The 23,993-nt window shown below is 35.7% G+C and overlaps 3 protein-coding genes across 3 annotated transcripts; 2 read left to right on the forward strand and 1 right to left on the reverse strand.

Moving 5' to 3' along the window:
- Window positions 1-1,623: 1,623 nt before the first annotated feature.
- Window positions 1,624-4,981, forward strand: LOC149725786 (uncharacterized). Its single transcript, XM_089891200.1, has 4 exons — window positions 1,624-1,759; window positions 3,355-3,467; window positions 3,754-3,824; window positions 4,176-4,981. The coding sequence occupies exons 1-4, from the start codon at window positions 1,649-1,651 to the stop codon at window positions 4,439-4,441; spliced, it is 561 nt and encodes a 186-aa protein (XP_089747326.1). The 5' UTR covers window positions 1,624-1,648; the 3' UTR covers window positions 4,442-4,981.
- A 1,466-nt stretch (window positions 4,982-6,447) lies between these two features.
- Window positions 6,448-9,115, forward strand: LOC149725787 (uncharacterized). The gene is made up of 4 exons (XM_089891199.1): window positions 6,448-6,650; window positions 7,027-7,130; window positions 7,186-7,325; window positions 8,422-9,115. The coding sequence occupies exons 1-4, from the start codon at window positions 6,495-6,497 to the stop codon at window positions 8,607-8,609; spliced, it is 588 nt and encodes a 195-aa protein (XP_089747325.1). The 5' UTR covers window positions 6,448-6,494; the 3' UTR covers window positions 8,610-9,115.
- Window positions 8,981-20,964, reverse strand: LOC149725788 (nuclear receptor ROR-beta-like). The gene is made up of 10 exons (XM_089891153.1): window positions 20,790-20,964; window positions 18,178-18,272; window positions 16,916-17,060; window positions 16,349-16,418; window positions 14,176-15,262; window positions 13,789-13,860; window positions 11,093-11,281; window positions 10,636-10,735; window positions 10,262-10,372; window positions 8,981-10,177 (listed from the first exon to the last, which is right to left on the reverse strand). Exons 1-10 carry the CDS (start codon window positions 20,896-20,898, stop codon window positions 9,969-9,971), a joined length of 2,187 nt encoding a protein of 728 aa, XP_089747279.1. The 5' UTR covers window positions 20,899-20,964; the 3' UTR covers window positions 8,981-9,968.
- Between the last annotated feature and the right edge of the window lie 3,029 nt (window positions 20,965-23,993).

Consider the following 23,993-nt stretch of genomic DNA (forward strand, 5'->3'; position numbering starts at 1 on the left):
AAGATTACTAATATAACTAATTATAGAAATTAACGCATATATTTCGACTATTTCCTCAGTAATGTTAAATAACTAAGTATAAGTTCACTTTAGTTGGGTTCAGCAGACGCTTTTTAACCGGCCTTTATCCCTACACTTTTATAACTGACCCATTTTTATCCATAACAACATGTCTTAACGACTGTCTTTTTGCTGTTGATTTCTTTCTCATATTCGCTTCTCTGGTATTTTTTTATCTTTTTTATCTTTTCAAAGAATTAATATATAAAGGTAATGTTAGATTATACCGTCTTTTATGAAGTTGACCGTAAACAGATGCAAAAAAACTAATTTTGTACTTCTATTTTAGCTATAATGGGCGTGTTAGAACGACTGACGTTTTACCGTTACTTTCCGTATTTTCGCTTTTCTACTAAACTTTTCCAATTTTCGTTAAATAAATTCATTTGTTCATTCACTCTTACATATTGTAGGGTGGGGGAAGATGAGACACCTCATCTAATTGTCCTAATTTAACAACGGTCTATGCTGGGAGACCCGAGGATACGGTTTTTTAAATTTATTGAGCGTTCTTTGTTTACTACCAAATGGGACGAGAAAAAAATATAAATAGGTGTCCCATCTTCCCCCATCCTACTATACATACATACACACATCTATCCTTTTATATTCATTCATTCACTCATACAATTTCTCTGTATAAAAAACACTAAACTGGCTTTCCATTTCAAAATATCTAGTATTAACTCTCTCAAAATTAACTAAAACCAAAATACCGTCTTAAATTTCACCGGAAATATAACGCCTATAACGGTATACAGAAGAAGCATAGTTATACAATTTTACTACGGATCCGGAAATACAGAGGAAATTACGTCATTATATGTGACGTAGTGGATCATTCATAGAAATTAATGAAAATATTTACATGTGGTAGGTTATCTTATACTGGAAAGTAGTTTTATGTTTTTCGCAAAGAGCCTTATAATATTACGTGTGTTTTCTTTTTAGTTTGCGCGCACTTTTTTGTCACTTCCGGCGCTGTAGCATATAATGTGTGGGCGTATGTGTCTTTGGGTAAGACACCTAACAACAATTGCTCCAACCTATTTATGGGTTGTTTAAATGGTCATACATAAAAAAAGTCAAAACATACATCAAGTTACATACGTATAGTAACTCGTAAGCGGGCACTCGGTGTATAAAACAGAACACTCGTCGTATAACGACTGTTGTTTACCGTTATTCCCGTTTCATATACACTTTGTTCCATACACCTTGTGCCTACTTACGAATTACCATGTATGTAACTCTATAGGTGATTATTTTTGGGAAACATTGTTTATAATCTATGGCTAATTTTGATAACGGAATGGTAGCAGCGATTTTCTTAAACCCACCACTGTGACGTCACGAAACTATGACGTTATCGCATATATACGTATCCCCTAAACTGCTGAATGATATAACACCCCTGCGTATACCCCCCGTGAATAGATAAGGTAACCTAAACTACAAACCATATCCTATACCTCCCAATGTAGATAGATAATAAGTACACCCGCTATACCTCCCAACTACAACTACACATATATAGTTTACGACTTTGTTGAGTAACAGCTACCATTTTCTGGGAATTTTTAACGATATGGTTTACAAGTTACATTGGTTCTGCCTGCTTTTAGTTTTCGCCACAAAATCAAGCTGCCGAATTCCGTTATCGTCTGATTTTTGGTACGAAAGGGATCAGAGCTTAAACGTAAGTAATATATAAATTAAGTTGGGGTAAGATGGTTCATGCTTTCATTTTTTATCGTCCCATTTTAGTAGTAAACGAAAAATATTTACAGAATTATATAACCGTAGCGCGATTCTATAAACAAAGGGTTGTTGCTTGTTGAAACACGATTTGGAAATAGTGGATATTATCTGCTAACGGTATTCATCTTACCCTACACTAAATATTTATTATTAATTAATGGTTTACACTATACCTATGCTATATGCATATGCGGTGTATACGTATACGTTATGTACTATGTGATATTTCGTGGAAATTGACTGCATTTCATTCGTTTACATTATCAGTGTACGTGATTCTTAGCAGCATTTAGTTAATAGATTACTACACATAGTACTTCGTTGTAAGGTATGCCGTGAACTTATTATATAGTAGGCTGGGGGAAGATTTCATTACTTTTTTTCCGTCCCATTTGGTAGTAAACAAAGAATATTCAAACATTTATATAACCGTATCCCCACGACTCTCATAGACCCTTGGTAATTGTTTAAAATAGGACCAGAATACTTGGATATTATGTGCTAAAGGTGTCCCATCTTTTCCAAGCCTACTAAATTGCTAATTCAATATAATCAATAAAACTTATTTATCCTCGCGTGACCGGGTTAACTCGTATAGTTATAAAACTAGCGAACTATTGCATACAAAATATGGTGACTTCATACACCTCGTGCTCACTTACAAGTTACCAAGAAAACTTTGCACAGACGCAATTTTTTCGAATGATGAGAAAACTAAAACTTTTACCAAAACAAAATATATAATTATCTGAAATAAGTACTGCGTTTTGTTTTCCGCTAAAATGACACGCTAAAATCTACTAAAATTCGATACGCTTAACACAACGCATATCTTATAGTAACGATCTGTAAAAACAAGCTATTTCCGTACGTTGTTGCTAAAATACCACGAAAATTTGCTGTTGACTATCCGTACAATGCAGGTGTAGAAGCGACTTGTATATGTGGCGTGTCTAATAGTCAACAACAACAACAACAACAACAACGAAGAATATTTCTTAGAAAATACACGAGGTTATCTAGTGTACATGCTTAAATGTAAACACAAGTCTATACAGTCAAAAGGTTATAAATTAAGTTTGCTTTATAGTAGGGGGGATATACGCCTTGCTGCATATAAAGTTAACGCATAAAATATATAGTAGGTTGGGGGAAGATGGGACACCTTTAGAACATAATGTTCAGGTATTCTGATTATGATTTAAACACTCAAAAGCCGTCTATGGGAGTCGTCGGGAAACGGTTTTATAATTCTTTAAATGTCTTTTGTTTACCAACAAATAGGACAAGAAAATAAAATGAAGAGGTGTCCCATCTTCCCCACGCTATATATACAAAATGTCAAATGTGTAATAGACTCTTAACAACGGTCCATGGGAGTCGTGAGGTTATGGTTTTAGAATTCTTTGAATGTTCTGTGTTTACTATCAAATGGGACGATATAAGAAAATGAAATCATGTATCGTCTTTCCCCACCCTACTATACAATATACAAAGTACATTTGCATAAAAATAAATCCTATTTTATTACAGAGTTCTCTTGGTTTCTGCTTGATGGAAAAAATATTTGGATATGAGAATATAACGGGACGTTGCGTGCTCGCTGAAAACAACGCGCAGAGATGGTGCGCCAGTCAGCATGGAAGGTATAGTAGGGTGGGGTAGCATAATGGGGAACATCTTGATTCTATTTTGTTGTCACATTTAGGGAAACGACAATGGTTATAACACGGGAGGTCTGTTTCATCATAGTATACTGAAGTCACTTCAGTATACTATGGTTTCATGCTTAATTACCAGTTGTCACATATGTATCTTTATGAGTGATAAATTATTTTGACAGTGAGCATGAGGTATATAGCAATTCGTATTTAAATATTACCGCTAAAACCAACCTTTATACGTTTCTAACCGTTTATAATTGTTGCTTAGCCCCAAAGCTACAATTCATCAGAAAAACAACAAGTTCTGTCCAGCGATCCAATTCCAACACCAACTGCAAGGTACTAACTAACTAACTGTTAATTCTATTTATCAATTTTAACTCGACAGTGAACATGAGGTGTATGAATACACCATGTGTGTCTGGTGTATATAGGAAGACACCCATGGTATAACGTAACAGTGAGCATGAAGTGTAGAAATACACCATATGTGTCTGGTGGTAACGAGGACACTCATGTTAAAACTCAGCAGTGAGCATAAGGTGTATGAATACACCATGTGTGTCTGGTGTATAAAAATACACCCCTGTTATAACTTAACAGGAGTTTACAAATACACCATGTGCATATGTCCTGCATATAAGCCCCTTAACAATTTAGATCTAATTTATTTTCAAATTTTCTTTTCAGCAATTGCTTACAACAGACGTCGAGTACCTTGCTATCTATACATCAGACTAAGAAGAAAAGAACAAGGTGTCTGTACAACACACACTCAACACCCAGGCTTTATGTGCCTGGGTGCAAATTTAACAGAAATTGGACACCCAGGCTGCAAACATCTGTTTAAACCACAATTATTTACAAACAATGCTAATTCTAACTTGCTGTATAGCAATATGTTGGTGTATATATGCGCACTGCCAAGCTTTTGGCTGCTGTTTTGGTGTATGTGAATTTTAACAATCATTTTAAAGACTACAACATTTTTTTTAAGAATTAAAACCATATTCGAAAATTATAAAACGGTTGGGTAAAATGGAATATGTAAAATACGAATAGAAAAATTAGATTTAGGTGCGAATTTTATTCCATCTTTCCCCACAGTACTATATATACAAATGTGCCTTTTTAAAACTGCCAAAGCTATATAATCTTTAAGCGTATATTGTAAACCCTATTTATTGTACGATTCCCAGCAATAATATTAAAATACGATTTAGGTATCTACATTGTCTTAAATTTTTTCTTTTTTCGACGTTATATGTGCCCATTTCTTATAAATCCCTACATATTAATGTGCCAGGTATTGAATCCACTCTGGCCTAAATCCCAGATCCCTAGGCGTGCCTTGCTGTACGACCTCACCCATATATAGTAAAAATGTGCTATTCTGTATATAAGTAACGTTTTGTGTGTATTATGTTATGTCGTTATAATTCAAACTGCGATATCATCTGAGTAATTGTAAATACATCTTCGGTTATTGAAATATATGCACGTTATATTACTATCAGATTCTTTATATAGAGATTTTATTTAAACAAGGGACTGACGATGCCGTTTAGGCGAAATATATAACTTTTATTTATGAATTGGTTAAACTCAATTTTTGTCTATCACGTTTTCGTGGCATTAGATCCTTGTTCGATTTCTTTTAATCGTATTCACAAGAAGCGAAAATTTTCAGCTAAATAGAAAATATTCACCCACAAAGTTAGATATGTGGTAACTTGTATAAGCATGCACGAGGTGTATAAAACAGCACACCCGTGTTATATAGTAGGGTGCGGGAAGATGGGACACATTTTCGTTCAATTTTTTCTCTTTTGGTAGTAAACAAAGAACATTCAACGAATTATAAAACTGTATCCCCATAACTACCATAGACCGTTCTTAATTGTTTAAAACTTGATCAGGATATTTGGATATTAAGTGCTAAAGGTGTCCCATCTTCCCCCACAGTACTATAACTATGTTCGTTACTAGAATAATTTGGAAAAAGCAAAACGACATTTGCTACAGGTTCAAAATGATAAAACTTATAAATAAATATATAGCAGGAAACGTTTTGTTCAAAACAGCTGTTAAAAACATCTCTTTAACCCAAGAACCTATACACTTATTAAGTTTTGCGTAACGTTGCAAAATCCGTATCATTTTTTAAGCCCAAATATAAACGTATTAGTATTTAGGCCATGTTACAATTAACCTGTAAATTGGTTATGTAGGCCATCAGCGGGTTTCGCTAAAAAGCGACCATGTTTTGAGTTTGAATGCATATATAGGTAACCTACTGTTTACTATAAGCATACGGGTTAAAGGTCTGTGCCGGTACAGGTTTTAATTTAAAGTTTTTAAAGCGCTTATGTTTATGCCACGCAGAATGTAGGGTCTTATCTCATTCGTTTCGCGGTTTTACAGGAATAGTGTTCGAGTTGGTCGCTCATGTAGAAATACCTGAGGACGAGCTAGAATTGGGGTCAAGGCTATAAACCCTATGCTTTGTATGTATATAATTGTTTACCGGTTTCAGCCGTTCGCTTGATCGGCCATCTTGAAATTTCTAAAGGTTAAAAATTAGGGTCAAGGCTACACGAGTTACCACCCCTTTTGCGTTAAACCATAGTATACTGAAGTGAGTATACTATGGTTACTGTTTGCCGAAGAGTTACCGCCCCTACACGAGTTACCGCCCCTGTAAGCTCCGGCCTTTTGCCACAGAGTTAGATAGCGTGTTGATAATGGAATAGTGATGTTGTTTGGATACCAGGAAAAAGTTAGTTATTGCTAGCATAGGAGTATAGTATTTAGGTTTGAATTTGCATACAATATGAATAAAATATAGGATTTCTGTACTGTTTTCTGGGCAAATATTTCTAATTTTTTGACGTTTAGGAAAAATATTTAAAATAAATTGTAAAAAAAACATGATAAGAAAATGGGGTGTTAGGTGCTAACGTTGTCCATTTTACCCTACAGTATGAACAACAGATAAATTGCACTAAAATGAAGTTGCCAGTGTTATTAGTCTTATGCGCAATGCCTGCCGTGGTGATAAGTTGCGAAATGCCGCGAGAAATACCGCCAGAGATGATAGGAATCGATCCAGCAAGATGGGCTCGATTAAGACAACAGCAAATTTTTAAAGGCGGATGCCGTAAGGTGAGATATAGGGTGTGTAAAAATATAGTAGGGTGGGGTAAGATACGGGGCACCTTTTCAATCTTTTTTCTCGTCCCATTTAGTAGTAAACAAAGAACATTCAATGACTTCTAAAACCGTATCCTCACGACTCCCATTGACCGTTGTTAATTGTTTAAAACACGATTGGGATATTTGAATGTTACCTGCTAAAGGTGTCCCGTCTTCCCCCACCCTACTAGTAGGGTAGGGTGTGGTACGCGCGAGGATGAATAAATTACATTTATATACTCATAAAGTTACATAGGCGGTATCTTGAAATCGGGCACGAGGTGTATGTAACATACTAAATTAATTAAGCTGTAATCATTCACACAACTATATATATACCACATAGGCGGGTATGAGCCAATGCTCGATGACGATCACAGTTGCAGAAAGATTAAACGGAACATGCATGATACTAAACAGAGAACCTACATGCGTACAATATACACGAGGGTAAGATTTTGCAGGCGCATTTTTTCATCTTTTAGAAGCTGTTTTGTTTTTTCAGTATGAATCGCAAAATAACAAGTCACATTTCTACCAATCACCCACAATGCATGAACATGACTGTGACGTCACAGAGAAATGTACACAGGAATCTGCAGCGCCACCAAGGGAGAAGTTTTAGCGAGTTATATACTAATGCTGGTACGATAACGTAATTTGTTTTTATCTTTTTGAGAACCGCGAAGATCTTGTAATTTAATGAACGAAGAGAAGGGAATCAACAGCAAAATGACAGTGGTTAAACACGTTATGCATGTGGGAAAAGGCGTCAGTTAAAAATCGTGGCTGTACCCATATTTCCTGATCGTGTTTTAACAATTAACGACGCTCTTTTAAAGCCATAAGGATAAAGTATTATAAACTGCAAAAGGTCAAATTATAACCTACATACAGTGTCCTATTGTTCGATAAAAACGGAATCATAAATTCCCAGACGAGCACGTATTTTGCCGCTGATAACAAGACATGTTTTATGATAGCGAACATTGTTCATTGCATATCACTCCTGTTATTCAATTTAGCGCCATGACAAAGTATTTGGCGCGTCTGCTTTTAGACAGAGCTATGGGTTCGAGGCTCGACGCTGCTACTATTTGTGGGCTTATGTGTGTTTTTGGGGACAGACATTTAATGGCAATTGCTCCAACGTAGTGGCCATTAATGGGTTATCTAAACTGTTATACAGTAAAAAAAATCCACGCATAAGAGTCACCCACAAAGTTACATACGTGGTAACTTGTAAGCGGACACGAGGTGTATGAAACAGAACACCCGTGTTATAACGACTGCCGTTGCCTCACCATGCGAGGATAAATAAGTTACATAAGTGGTAACTTGTAAGCTGGCACGAGGTGTATGAAACAGAACACCCGTGTTATAACGACTGCCGTTGCCTCACCATGCGAGGATAAATAAGTTACATAAGTGGTAACTTGTAAGCTGGCACGAGGTGTATGAAACAGAACACCTGTGTTATAACGACTGTTATTGCCCCTTTACGCATAGATAAACAAGTTACTTTTATTTATATAGTAAGATGGAGGAGATGGGATACCTTTTCATATTATTTTCTCGTTCCATTTGGTAGTAAACAAAAACATTTAAAGAAATATGAAACCGTATCCTCACGACTTTAATATACCGTTGTTATTTGTTTAAAACACGGTCAGGATGTTTGGATATTATGTGATAAAGGTGTCCCATCTTCCCCCACACCACCATACATTCATTTTTTTAGGCAGAATCCCGAACGGCGAGGAGGGTCATATACGAATACCGTGTTCGTTTGAACGGGACGTGGTACGTCAAAGACACGGCCATTGCCGACTTTTAAGGGGATACCGTTACGCTTGTGTGAGCTCCTATCCTAACAGCTACACGGTTATTGGGCATAGAGAATGCAGGCATATTTTACGCCGCCCCTAGACGGCGTAAGAGAGAACGATATTGTATATAGTACTTGGTTGGGGTAAGATGGTAAATGTTTTTTTTTTACTGTCCCATTTCGTGGACAGAATTATGTAACTGTGTTCTTAAGACGGTAAAACGGCGCTGGTTATAGAGGAATATAGGATTAGAAAATATGGAACGTTTTGTGCTAATGCAGCTAAAGGTATCCATCTTACCTCTTACCAGCACTATACATTTTTATAAACACTTAATTTTAAAAATGGAACAATTTGGTTTATGCTACACGGAAATACCATCTTAAATACGAGTTAATTCTCAATTTTGAACATTTTTTCTGAAAATACACTGCTGTACATATGTGTTGCTTTAATAAGAGTCAATTCCGATTTTTGTTTATACAAATCTCTTTTATTTCTGTTTGAAATCAAGTAATCATTTATCTCTTTGAGAAAAAAACGATGCGATACAAATGCTTCACGCGCTCCCTGTCACGAATAAAATTTACACAAGAACTGCTGGAACTTTTAAGTTTTTGGGCAACACTGAACAGTAGCAGTTATAGTGTGTGCAGTGTTGCCCTTATTGAAAAATAAAATGGAAACACTGGCCGGAACAAAAATTATTTACGACGAATGGAACTGTAGGTGTTGTTTATCGGGCAGTGCTGCCGAATTGAAAAGTAAAATTGGAAACACTGGCCGGAACGAGAAATATCTGGAACTTAATTGAGAGCGAAAAATTGCACGATGGCTCAGTAACAATCCGCTAGATAGTGCTACTGAGATGCTGCTGCATATTAAATCGTACCAAAGGTAAAATGGGGGGGAAACGACGATAAATGAGACTAAGTCTATATACCTTGTAGGTTATAAAGCACATTTAACTTTTAGAAAGTATAACATAACGTTACGTGGCCATTGTGATACGACCACAATTTTAAATCTGAAAAAAAAACTGGGATCATTCATACGTTTCGGTTAATAAAAAGCTAAAACTACGTTTTAGAATACATCTAGTGTTAGTACACAATGTTAACTTTGGTTAAAAACGTGGCTGCTTTAAAATAAAATCGTGGAATTTAAAATTAGCTGTTTTTTAAGGAAACTATTATTTAATGAGTGAATTTTGTAAGATTTTTAAAAGGTTTTTGAAAACAAACTTATTTCCTAATGAAATAAAAAAAATCAGATTTTTTTATGATATTGTTATTTCCTGATGTGTTTTTGATAAATTGTGTCCTCTCGCTTGATATTAGTATAGTAGGGTGAAAGAAGACGGGATACAGTTTTATAATTCTCTAAATGATCTTTGTTTACCACCAAATGAGACGAGGAAATAAAAGGTGTCCCAACTTCCCCCACCCTACTATACAGTTTAAGCGTATTTGATCGCTGTTTTGTTGACTGGCAATAAATGTTGCGAGTAGACAGAGTTTAGGGTACGCAGCTCCGCTAACTTTGTGAGCAGTTTTGGCAGCGACACCTCGTGCTCGCTGTTGTTAAGAGAATTCCACCAGCAGAGGGCGTCCAAGATCCGGTCTCGTATTTCTTCAATGGCGGCGGGGTCACGCAAGTTTGGTCGGTCTGGAATTTCATGAATTTGCGAGTTTATTTTGGGCACCATAAGAGAGAGGGCGGGGAAGAAAAGAAAAAAGCAACTTGACTTACCTGGAGCGAGCAAAACGAGAGAGGAGAAAAGAGCGAGTCTTGTTTCACACAGATTGAGACAGTGGAACTTCTCCGCAAAGTCAAATATAGCGTGCACAAAGTTGTCCATGCCTGAATACGAGTGAATATTAGAACAATCACTTTCAATGGCGATATATCATCCAGTTTAAGGTCAAGAAAAGTTCAAATAAATGCCACTATAAAACGTGACACTCCTAACAAAGTTCATAATTTACAAGAAATTTTCAGTTTTTTTTTAATTTTAAGGAATTAAAAAAAATACAAGAATTTTCAGTTTTTCCGAAAATTGAAAAATCTCCTCTGTTATTGCACGTATATTTGATTGTTATATAACCCATTGTTATATAACGAACCTTGTCGTAAGAAATGATTCCTAGACCTCCGATTCCCCTCCCCGATAGACAGCGTTCCGGTTGACGGGTCGTATTGTGACGTCATACGGACAAGGAGTATCTGAAAGCAAGGTTCACGTGAAAAAATGCGGCGTCTTGAAAGTGAGATATGTGAGACGTAGAGGGTTCTGACGTCAATATAATATGACGTCACGATTTCATGTATGTCATTTATAATAAATTCTTGAAAGTTGGTAAAATCATTACGTTTATTAATTTTGACTGGTGCACTGTCATGACGTCACTCTTTGATGACGTCATTCTTCTAGGACATATGTATACCGTCAAGTTTTCATAAACGTCAAATTGCAAGACATTTTGGAAGGTTGTAGGAATCGGGAGTTTCATTCAATTCACTCTGACGAACGCATAAGTATGACGTCAATCTTCGATGACGTAACCATGACGTCACTCTTACCTCAAGCGACGCTGTCTTGAGCAGCAAGACTTTATCTTCTTGGCAGAGTTTATCAAATCCGGGAATCGTTTTCGCAAATTCGACGACTTCCCTGACAGCTGGTTCAAAACAAGCATTGAAAGAAGCCCAGTCTATTTGGTCGTCGTCGGTCGCCGTGTATGTACCTTTGTGGGCGACGCGATGGTCCATCTAAAATCGATGAGAGCATAAGCAGGTAACTGACAGAATGTTCGAAGGAAAGAGCTCATGCTCGCTGTCGAGCGATTTTATATAAATTTCGGACGTTTTTTTTGTGAAAGTGATATTTTTTTGTTTAATTTCTTCCGCGCCATTTTCTTCCATTTTTATTTGAATTTGTTTTATTTAAATATTTGATTCAAGTTAATTTATACTGTTGTAGTTTAACAGCCACGCCTTTTTGACACTTTTATTCAAGTAACTTTTAAACGTAGCGTATTTCTAACGACTGTCGTTTTGCTGTTAATTTCTTTTCTCAATATTTTAATTATTCGGATCTTCGGTATCGTATTCGAAGAGAAAAATAAAAATATTGTGCACTCGAAGGGATAAATGAATTATATGCGTTGTTTTATATTCTTGGTATAATGTTTAGTGAAGAAAAATCATGTATTAGTAGGTTAAGGTTCCAGAATATTCGATAAAGTACAAGTTTTGTTGAGACAGCAGGATAATAACAACCTAGAGATCGGTATTTGAGTTCCGAGCCCGCCTCAATTCTGATTGGTAGGGCCTAACCACGTGAACATGGGTGATTCAGGTTTATGTTTGCAGCCAGGAAATGTCTGAGTCGCTCGGTTCTAGTCTGCGGCAGTATCGACGCGACCTGACATATGGTTAACCGGTCTATAATTGCTGGCGGCAGTACCTTATGTGTGCGCAGTGTGCTGTAATATATAAACAGAAAACTAACACAAGTTTACATTTGTGGCCTATTTTATGCAGAAATGATACATGAATTTTTCAGAACTGTGACAAAAACAACTAGATTTAGGGCAAAGTGTAAAATGTGGAACATCGTTTTGTTATTGTACAACGAAAATAGAACTAGAACATCTAAGAGTCAAAAACAACAAATTCTAAATCCGCACACGCGCTATATAATGTAGGGTAGGGGAAGATGGGACAACTTTTTATTCGATTTTCTCGTCCCATTTGGCACTAAACAGGGAACATTCAAAGAATTTTTAAACCGTATCCTCACGACTCCCATAGAACGACGTTAATTGTTTAAAACTCAGAATATTTGGATATTATGTGCTAAAGGCGGCCTATCTTACCCCACAGTACTACACACACGCAATGCCAATGTTTTGCTGTTATGTAAGCGTATGAACTTTTGCGAACGTATGTTAAAGCGCACGTTTAAATTCTCTTCGTGTTATGTCGCTTTTTTCTTTTCAAGTAAAGGTTATAATGAAACTTTTGTGTATTGTAAAGACGTTTTGCTGTTATAACAAAAAGCTTTTTATCTCGAGCGTAGTTTAAAGACTATTATTATATGTGTTTACGTGAATTGTAACTCATTCCCCATTGTATCTCCGCTTTTGCGCGAACAAATAAAATAAAAAAGTTACAAAACAGTCAGAATATACATAGTAGGGTGGGGGAAGATGGGGAAACTTTAGCATATTTTGCTCAAGTATCCCAATCGTGTTTTAACAATTAACAACGCTATTTTAGAGTCGTAGGGATACGGTTTTATAGTTCATTGATTGTTCTTTGTTTACTACTACTAAACTGGACGAGAAAATAGAGTGTAAAAGTGTCCCATCTTACCCCATCCTATTGGACGTTTAACTTCTACATCTGGTTGAAATACTATTTTTTTTCCTCGCCATCGATTGCAACGTGTTATGAAACGTATACGATCACTGTTGGTTCTGTTCTATATGCCGGAGGTCTTACTACGAGGCACGCCATAGGATTTATGGGCCAGAGTTGGCCCATTACAAAATAGCGCTCACAATAGCACAATACGAAAGCTTTCTGATATAACAATTACACACTTACATAGTTATTGACGCAAATTAAAGCGACCTGAATTGAACGTTTATATACTAGTGCCAGAAATAAATCGCCAAAAAAACGTTTAAGTATCGAACGAAAACCGGACACCAAATTCTATTTACAATTACAAGTACTTTCTTTACAAGTACTTTATCTATAATACACTACTGCGCTACATAACGGAATAAATAAATAACTCCTTAACACGCAGCTGCAGTTATGTAACTAACATATTACATAACGCGTATATAACAACAACATCACCTTTAGTAATAAGACAGAAAGGTAAGATCCACATTACGAATTGGTATCCAAGACAAGACATCGCATATTCAATTAAACATATTTTCTATGTTACAGATCGATAATTTTCTATGTTATGTTTACAGTTTTAAACGATAGTTTTTAAATCCCTTCAAAATGAAATAAAGCGTGCCGAAAAACAATTTCTAAAAAGTAAAACTTATAGCATTTTGTGAGCAAAATGTTCGGTTTTATAATGTATTGTGCTGCAAACAAAAGTTAAAACTAAACGTTTCAACAAAAACTGCACTACCCTTTTTTGCTGTCTAAACGCTTTTATATAATTTGGGTTTTTATAATACCTTGAATGCCATATACAAATATATATAAGTAAATTTGACATGTTATTTAAATTAATGTTTTACCTTGGTAAGAAACAGAGCATGTCTGCTTGCATGTGATGTTTCGTTATGAGCACGAACGATTAGGTCCACCAACTGAAATAAAATAAGAAGTATGTAAAAAAGAGCATGTATTAGTATTTTCTTTGTATATATATATATACCATCTTATCCAATAAAACTACAATATAAAACAGTTAAACTACATGTACCATCTTACCCCACCTTTTATAAAGAAGTTAAATACCGTGTACCATCTTACCCCGAACTATATAAACTTGCAAACTAGGTTCAATGTTATGATATTTTTTTAAACCCTTATATAAATCTTGCAAAATTATGTAAAACTGTTAAAAAAATTGCAAAATTTAACTGGTTTCAATTTTTAAAATATTTTTCCTAAACTGTTACCTCAGGCAATGGGATCTGGGCAGTGTTTCCATTTCCAGTGATGCCAGTCGTGCGCTGTGTTTCCATTTCACAATCATTTGCTTCAGGACAACCGCTGTCTGGGGAAGAAGACGACCTCGTTCTACTGGAGTAGTCGAGTGCAATATGCATGGTGTTGCTAGGGGTTCTGAACTGAGTCCCAGGTTTTGGGTTAAAATCAATTCTAGTGGGGCTTGAAATGGTGTCCACAGGTTGGGTTATAATGTGTGGTTTAGATGTAAGGCAGTGGGAGGAGCTATATATAGGAGGTGGTATATAGACTTGGTAGGTGGGGGGGAATTTTCGACGGGGCTCAGAAAATGGGGTAGGAATGAATTTTGGGACTGGGGTAAGATCTGTAGTGGGGGTAGATGGGTTTCGGCGATGGGTGGGTTTAGAATCGATGCTTTTGCTGAAAAATAACGACTGTGGCGCCGATTTTCGGTATTTTTCGGTGGTTTTATCGAAATTGAAAATCGGAAATTTTCGGGTTGAATCAGCGGATCTTCCGTTTGGTGATTTGTAGTTGTCAGTTTTTTTGATCTCGTTTGGTGACGTCTCTCCGTTTGCTCCAGGGAAAGATCGTCCTAGGAGCAAAAGCGGAGGCGGGTTGCTAGGGGAGTGGGACATAGAAGAGTCGGAGGAGGATCTCGGTTTAACTGGATTGGAACTGCTCAAAAAAGTTTGGTCGGAATATGCTCTTTGTTTGGACTCGTAATATGCTCTCTGTTTGGACTTTTCTCTCTGATCTTGGAAATTTTCTTGGTAGCCATTTAGTGTGTTTCTTGCACCGTTTGAAAGAAAAGCGCACTTAGGGATTAGCTCTGGAGGTTGGCGGATAGTAGGACTTTTAGGGAAAGATTCTTGAATGTAGGAGTCGACTCCTGTGCTCTCGGAGTTATGTAGAGCATCATAGAGCATTGATTCGTTGACGCTCATGTTTTTTGGAGGTGTTTTTCGAAACACATCGCTTTCAGTGGATTCTCTTCGAGTTGGGGTTTCGTTTCCCGACACATTTTCGTTCGCGCCGTTTTCTGATTCTTTTGTTTGCTCTAGAATCTTTTCTCGCCTGAAAAATAAAAAAAAGGTAAAGTTATAATACTCTGATTATGTAGTGAATTTAATGAATAGATGTAGCCTGTTTATCCTCGCGCGTGGCGGGGCAAAGATAGCCGTTATAACAAGGGTGTTCTATTTAGCAGGCAAATAAATCACCCTTATATAAGTAACCACTAGGCAGCAATTTGAATGAATGAATAAAATTTTCGTCTCTTCAGTCACGATAACGAAAAACAAGGGATTTTACAAAAGCGAAAAGACGGTAAGTAGTAACGGTAAAAAAACAGTTGTTAAAACACGGTTTCTGTTTAATAAACGACACATATGCTTACAATGGCAGCAGCATTTAGTCTAAAACTGTATCCTCTTGTCTGTAGGTCTGTTTATTAATTACTGTAGCATACTTCGGAGAAGTTTACAAGAACGAAGAGACAGGATATAGCGTCAAAACGACAGTAATTGATATCCTAATGGTTTAATACACACACACACGCACACACACACACGCACACACACACACACAGTTATTTAATTAAAGTATGAATTATGTTAAACTGATAACCAATTGAATAATATGGGCAAGAAAAAACACCCAAGTAATAACTTGTAAAAACAAAGGCATAAAATTAAGAGAAATACTGCCAAATATTAAAGATATAGTAGGGTGGGGAAAAATGGGGCACATTTTCAATCTGCTTTTTCGTCCCATTTGGTGGTAAACAAACAAACAAAATGCAAAGAATTATAAAACCGTATCCCTAGGACTCCCATATAGACCGTTGTTAATTGTTTAAAACACGATCAGGATGTTTGGATATTATATGCTAAAGGTGTCCCATCCTCCTCCACCCTACTACATATAATATTCCATTTGTGTGGTATAATTTAAAAGTGGTGTATATATCCAAGTTATAAATAGATTTTTTGTTTTTTTTTACCACGTGTTGGATTGAAACTATGGTTACGCCTACCATACCACACAGTGTGTGCTGTTTCGTGTATGTAGGAAATAAATGTGTGTAGGAATTCCCGGCTTAATTGCAGCAATAGACACATGTAACCTTTCGTTGCAGAATTGCACCTACATTATACGCACCTTATTTCTGCAAGACGTTCTGCTATTAAACGGGCCTTCTGCTTCTTTGGGATTCGACCGTATTTCACAGCTGAAAAAAATATTGTTTTAGGTTTGATGGTAAAATTGAGTAAAATATATAACCTAAATGTTGTTTAAGCAGATGAAAGAATGCATTATGCTACAATGTAATATCAAAAACTGGATAAAAATTAGATAAATTGGATTTATCTCTTCGAATAGAGTATAGGAGAAGGGGGTCAGATTAAATAAAACAACGAAGAGAAGGGACGTCGTAGCAAAACGACACTTATTAAAACACGCTACGGGTAAAACCTACTTTTAAATGAATGCTATTTATTTCGTTTCTCCGGTCACGATTACGAAGAATGAAAGAGTTGACAAAAGCGAAAAGACGGGTAGTAACGGTAAAACAATAGTTGTTAAAACACGCTTATTGATAAACCGGAAAAAGAATAACGTTTTGAAAAGGCGTGACCGTTACATTATACAGACAATGCTTAACAATCGTTTAAGTAGTTTTAAAAAATAAACAGTAAATATCCGTTAAATTTTGCGTTTTCTTACCGTCTTTAGACATTCCCACGTACAAGCATTTCATAAATCTGCACGTCTGGCAACGATTACGATTGATTTTAGTGATACTGCATGTACGGTCTAATATACAGGATCTGTACTTGATTTTTTGATGAATTGTACGTCGAAAAAAGCCCTGTGTAATAAAAAAAGGTTTAAAGTTATGTCAAGATTAATAAAAATAGGTTTTGAATGAATGAATGTAACTTGCTTTATCCTCGCGTGGCGTGAAACAGCAGTCGTTATAACACAGGTGTTCTGTTTTATACACCGCATGCCAGCTTTTTTAGCGAGTTTCCACATATGTAACTTTTCTTGTAGTATTGCTGACCATTTGGACGACCCATTAGTGAGGGGGTTGGAGCAATTACGGGTAAATGCCAAAGACACATACGCCCACAACGGTTTAACAGCGAAAAAACGGCGCAAAATATGTGTGAGGGGGTTTTGGTTATAAAAGAATGATAATGTGATTTTAAAAACCGACTTTTCATTATTGTAGTGTGTTAAACAGATCTAAATAATGTAATAGTGAGTATATAAGGTTTTAGACGTATTACACAGCTCAGTAACGGCATATACAGTATTTCCTATATCTGGTTTTCTATACACAATGCATGTCAGGATATAAATTAATTGTTCATTGAAAGACCGTCTTAGTTACGTAGCGATTCACCATCATCCAGCAATATGAATTGTCCTTTATAGTCTAGACTCAACCATTGTAAAATTCTAAGAAATATACCTGCTTAAATTAACATTATATAACTATATTACATATCGTGTGTTTGTGTTTCGTATAATTGAACAACTTTATTAGGATATTTAAGTTAGATAACTGAATTGTTTCAATTTGTATATTATTTTAAATGGGCCACGCTTCTATTTGACACTTTTATTCAAGTAGTTTTTACTCTTAGTGTGTTTTAACCACTATCGTTTGCCCCTAATTTCCCTATGTGTGTTGTTTTAATTATTTGGTCTTTGTTACTGTATTTTAAGAAACATCACCCAAAAAGTAACATATGTGGTAACTCGTAAGCGAGCACAAGGTGTATGAAACAGAACACCCGTGTTATAATGACTGTCTTTCCCGGCACGCGAGAATAAATAAGTTACATTTATTCAGTCACCCACAAAGTTAGGTAACTCGTAAGCGGCAACGAGGTATAAAACAGAACACCCTGTTATAATGACATCATTACCCCGCCATGCAAAAATAAATAAGTTACATTCATTTGTTTTATACATACTTTGCAGCCCTCACAAGAGTAAACGCCGTAATGTACACCAGAAGATTTGTCTCCGCATACTTTACATGGCATATCCAGTAACTCCACTGTCGAAACTGTAAAAGAAAACTTGAATAATAATTATATAGTAGGGTGGGGAAACATGGGGCATCTTTTCATTTTATTTTCTCGTCCCATTTGGTAGTAAACAAAGTACATTCAAACAATTATAAAACCGTATCCTCACGACTCCCATAAACCGTTGTTAATTGTTTAAAACGCGGTCAGGATATTTGGATTTTATGTGATAAAGGTGTCTCATCTTACCCCATAGTAATTTATTTAATGCTATTTGTGATTGTGTAACATTTTAATTACATTTCATGTTTAATCGCAATTCTAATCGCTTTGTCGCTAATTAATTTTAATGTTGTCGTATTTGGTCTAGCGTTGCAATAATTGAATACGTTTTTGTAATAAATTGATAATATGTGTTAAGACATGACAGCAATTGATTACTGTAAGAAATATGAGAGCAACAAATATTGTAATGCATTTATTAACCCGTAACTGATGCCGCAAATATGTTTGAGATTCATGTACAATTCTATACGGCAATCAATAGTATAACATTTTGAAATGTCAAGGGCATTGATAGCGAAAAAACGGTATATTTTAATTTAAAATGGCCACAGTTGAATTAAATACGTTACAATATAGTTTATTATTTAGTGCCTGGGCCCAAATCTGGTGTCTGTTGAAAAGTAATACTGCAGGCGTGTAGGGATAAGATGGTTACCGTTTGCACCTAAAACCATATTTCCTGATCGCGCTTGTAACAATTAACAACGCTCTTTTAGAGTTGTGAAGATAGGGTTACATAATTCTGTAAATATTTTTTGTTTCTACCAAATAAGTCGATAAACTGAATGAAAACATGACCCATCTTAACCCCTCACTTTAAACGGTACAGTAAGTAAGTAGATTTTACGTATTTGCTAAACCGCGTATACCAGTTTTCATAAATTCTGTTATTTCTGTGTAACGCCCAAGTCACGATTTACGGTATTTATAAAGTTCCCAGTACTTTTTTTCTCGGCCACACCAGCCTGTTTTTACTTTTAAGGCGATTTTCGGCTTACGTTCGAATTATAGCGATGATTTAAAACAAAAAATGTCTTCGAAATAGTACGTTATTACGACATATATTCTTATCTCTTTTTGGGGCATTTTAAAAAACTGGTCAAGTCGGTAAATCAAATTCGTTTCTGTGGCTGTCTTAAATTGGTAATCTGTTTTAAATATCCGAAATTGTTTAGCGATTACTAAGTGTATGAAACAGTACGCCTGTGTTATAACTTCTGGCGTTACCTGGTCACACGAATATAAAAAAAGTTGTATTTATTTGAAAATACATTAACCAAAGAAACGCCAAAGTCAATGAATGAATGTAACTTATCCTCGCGTGGTGGGGAAAACGACAGTCGTTACGTTCTGTTTCATATACACCTCGTGCCAGCTTACGAGTTACTAAATATGTAACTTTGTGGGTGATTGTTTTTTCTGTGTGGCTGACAATTTGGACAACACCCTTACAAAATACAATACTGAAACAATAAATTGTTTTAGATGCTAATACTTCGTAGAAAGTTATACACAGTCAAGTTGTTTTGAAGCATATTATTAAACAAACACGTATAACTAAAGTGTGAACTCAAAACGGCCTGAATTTTCGCGGTAATTAGCAGCCTAAAATGTGAACTTTGTTTCGTAGATTTTGCTTGTGCTGCATACGCGTGTCTGTTACTTCTGAGATATAGTTATACACTGTATGCGAACAACAGTCTGAAAGTGCTACTCATTTAAGGAGAAACAAAAGGCTATTGAAAATAACAAATTTGCGAAATAATAATTAAACTGCGTGAAATGAATGAATGAGTAAATATTTATGACTGAAAACCAATGCAGGCAATAGTCCTATATTGTGGGGTAAGATGGGACACATTTGGCACATATTGTCCAAATATCCTGATCGTGTTTTAACAATTAACAACGAACTTTTAGAGTCGTGAGGATACGGTTATAAAATTCTGTAAATATTCTTTGTTCACTACCAAATGGGACGAGAAAATAAAATAAAAATAGGCCATAATAACCAAGTTTTAAGTTGTTTTTTTCACAGAAAACGATTCTTTCTACTTTTTTTGTTGCGGTAATTGTAGAGTTCAGGTTTTCCGAGGTCACAAGGAAATAGCGTGAAATCGTGTTGTGATATTTTCTGTTTTTAAACTCTTCACTTAAACTCAAAGCACGTTGCTCTGCTTTTAACTAAACAAAGGTCACAGCGACTTACAACGTGACGAGTACAAGGCTGTGAGACACAAATACTTTTGTGTTATATAACTGGACGTGATATGTGTAAATGCACCATGCGTGTATGGTGTATAAGAAGACACCCATGTTATAACTTGACAGTGAGCATAAGGTGTATGAATACACCATGTGTGTCTGGTGTATAAGAAAACGCCCATGTTATAACTTGACAGTGAGCATGAGGTGTATGAATACATCATATATATGCAGATATATAAAAACACACGTATGTTATAAATCATGATAAAAACCAGTGTTACCTGACAATTTTTCTCTCGGTTTTTTCTTTTGCTTAAAGTGTGAAACACTGTTCTCTTCTACAACGGACACGACCGGTTCTGCCTTTATGTTTTCCAGCATGCTTAGCATCTTGTTTTAACTTTAATTTCCTACCTTACATTTTATAAAACCTACGAAGAGAAAAGGGTTTTACTATAAAGAAACATATATAGTATAGTCGAGTGGGGGAAGATGGGACACCTTTTCGTTTAGTTTTCTCTTTCCATTTGGTAGTAAACAAAGAACATTCGATGAATTATAAAACCGTATCCGCACGACTTCCACAGACCGTTGTTAATTGTTTAAAACGCGATCAGGCTGTTTGGATATTACGTATTAAAGGTGTCCCATCTTCCCCCACCCTATTATATAATATATTACGGTAATGATCCAACTTCGGCCTAAATCGCTGGGTGTTGGGGTAATGGGCCAACTCTGGCCTAAATCCCAATTGCCCTATACCGAGACTTGGCGTAGGACCTCGCAGTTATAAAATACAACAGCTTTCGATAAGTGTAGCAAATCATTTAAAAAAAGCGAAATATTTACCAGAGTACAATTTATTAGACTTATTTTTTTTCGGTTACGTATTTCGTAGCGCTTGATGTAAACTAGAGCTTTTTAAACTATTGCTGTTATAAAAAGTAGTGATCACTGCGTGCCGGTAAATGAGTACAACACGGCGATTTTTGTAGCGCTTAATCTAAACTAGATCTTTTTAAATCTTTAGTTGTTCCAAAAGTAATAACAGATCACTGTGCCGGTAAATGAGTACAACACAGCGTTTTAAAGACATATTGAAACAGTGGGCACGAGGTTAATTAAGGCGTTTCTCAGCGCAGTCGTTTAGCCCACAGAAACGAAACTAGTAACATGCTAGAGACAAGAAGTAATCGGAAATATACGCCGACTTAGCTCTCCCCACGCTATGTTTTAACACCGCTGCAAATATGCATGTGTTTTTATGTATAGTAGGTTGGGGCAAGACGGTTTATGTTTTATTTTCGTCCCATTTGGTTGGAAATATTTACAGAATTACAACGCAGCGGGGGAAGATGGGACACCTTTTAACTCTATTTTCTCGTCCCATTTAGTAGTAAACAAAGAACATTTAAAGAATTATAAAACTACATCCTCGCGACTCTCATAGACCTTTGTTAATTATTTAAAACACAATAAGGATACTTGGATATTATGGGCCAAAGGTGTCCCATTTTCCCCCGTCCCACTATATGTTGTTTTATTCTTACGACTCTAAAAAAGCGTTGTCCAAAAATCCATGACGGTTATATGATTGGTAGTAAAGAAAAATCATTCTAAGAATTCTAAAACCGTATCCCCACACCTCCCATAGACCGTTGTTAATTGTTTAAAAGGCGGTTAGAATATTTGGATATTATGTGCTAAAAGTGTCCCATCTTCCCCCACCCTACTATACAATACAGAAGTAATTGTAACATATATGTATCCTTAATAACTATGTATATATCGTGTATTATTGTTCTTTGCTATACTTACTACCCGTATAGGCACAGTACATGCAATAGGTGATGCTGTACGAAATAGCGAAACAATTCACACTACAACTAATCTAAACCTCAAGAAAATAACTGAACTGTAACTATACAAGGCATAAAAATGTATTGCATATAACGTCTTATACTATATAGCATGCTACGTATACTATAGCCTATTATCTAGACTTAAAGCTGTGTGAACGTTGCGTCTTAAAACGCAGCTAACAGTTTAAACTACGCTTTAAAATGGCCTATGTATTATATATGTACATTAGTACCAATTATAATATAATACAAAGTAAAGGCTGGAGTATACATTTGCATTTTTGGAATACTTTGGAAAAATTAAAATGTTTAATAAGCGATGCACGAAGCGACTTACTTCTGAAGCATTATAGTGACTAATATGAACTAATTTTACAAAATTCGAGTGCGAAAATGCATATAGAACTGTAGGGTAAGATGGATACTGTTAGCGCATAATATCCCATATTTCCTAATCGTGTTTTAACAATTAACAACGCTCTTTTGAAGTTGTGAGGATACGGTTATATAATTCTCTAAATATTCTTTGTTTCCTACTATAAAACCTACTATAAAGTGACACGTTTAGGGGTTAGATAAAACGACTAACTTATTTAGGCATTGTATAAAAAAAGTACATTTATTTTAGACACAACATATCAAAACAGCACGTTGCTCACTATATAGTAAGTTGGGGTAAAATGGTTTACGTTTTCATTCGCTTTATCGTTCTATTTAGCATTAAATATTTTACAAAATTATATAACCATATTCTCACGACTTAAAATAGCGTTGTTAATTGCAAAACACGATTACGAAATATAGGATATTGTGTGCTAACGGTATCCATCTTACCTTAAAGCACTTAGTCATAATAGCCAAAGAATGAAGCGGGCATACGAGCATATGCTCTTAAAGGAAACAATACACATATACCGGCGTCCTGAATTTTCAGCCAGCGCTTGTTTTACTTGGAACAACGTGCCTGAACGTGTTCTTCTGTACGCTTAGATACGATCTTATGCGAACATAAAACAGACTGCCATAAGGTAGTAAACTAATAAAATAAGTTCGCAATTTTTTTTAACAAAAATATTTTTTATTAATTTTTTGGCTTTGATAAATTAAAAGTAAAAATTTTGGCAAAATTTAAATATTTAAAAATTCCATTTACTTTAGCACCTTCGGTGTCGGGGTAATGTGCCAACTGTGGCCTAAATCGCGGATCCCATAGCGCCGCGCCATAGAACCTCACCCATATGGACTAAAAAAGAAAAAAACTGTTTTAAAACGAAAATGTTTTAATTTTTCCTAATTAAACATTCAAAATATTAGAATTAGTTTTAAAACATGCTGTTATTACATTGCGGTAACAATTTGTGGTAAAATCGCGTAATTTTAGGTAACAGTCAAGCGTCAAATTGCGTAGACATAATATAGCTTCGTATCAGTTTGTGTATGCTTTATATTCATTACATGATATATTACATGCGTCGGAAATTTGCATTCAAATGCTTTAGCATACAGCGTAGGTTGGTTTAAAGGCGGTCATTCTGTAGCAAAACGTGCTTGCAGCGTATTGGCATACAAAACGATAACTGTAGGCCAGGTCAAAGCAGGTCGTTTATGCGTCTACCTAATAAA

Source organism: Ciona robusta, chromosome 13, assembly GCF_009617815.1.
Source record: "Ciona robusta chromosome 13, ASM961781v2".
In the NCBI taxonomy this organism is placed as follows: Eukaryota; Metazoa; Chordata; class Ascidiacea; order Phlebobranchia; family Cionidae; genus Ciona; species Ciona robusta.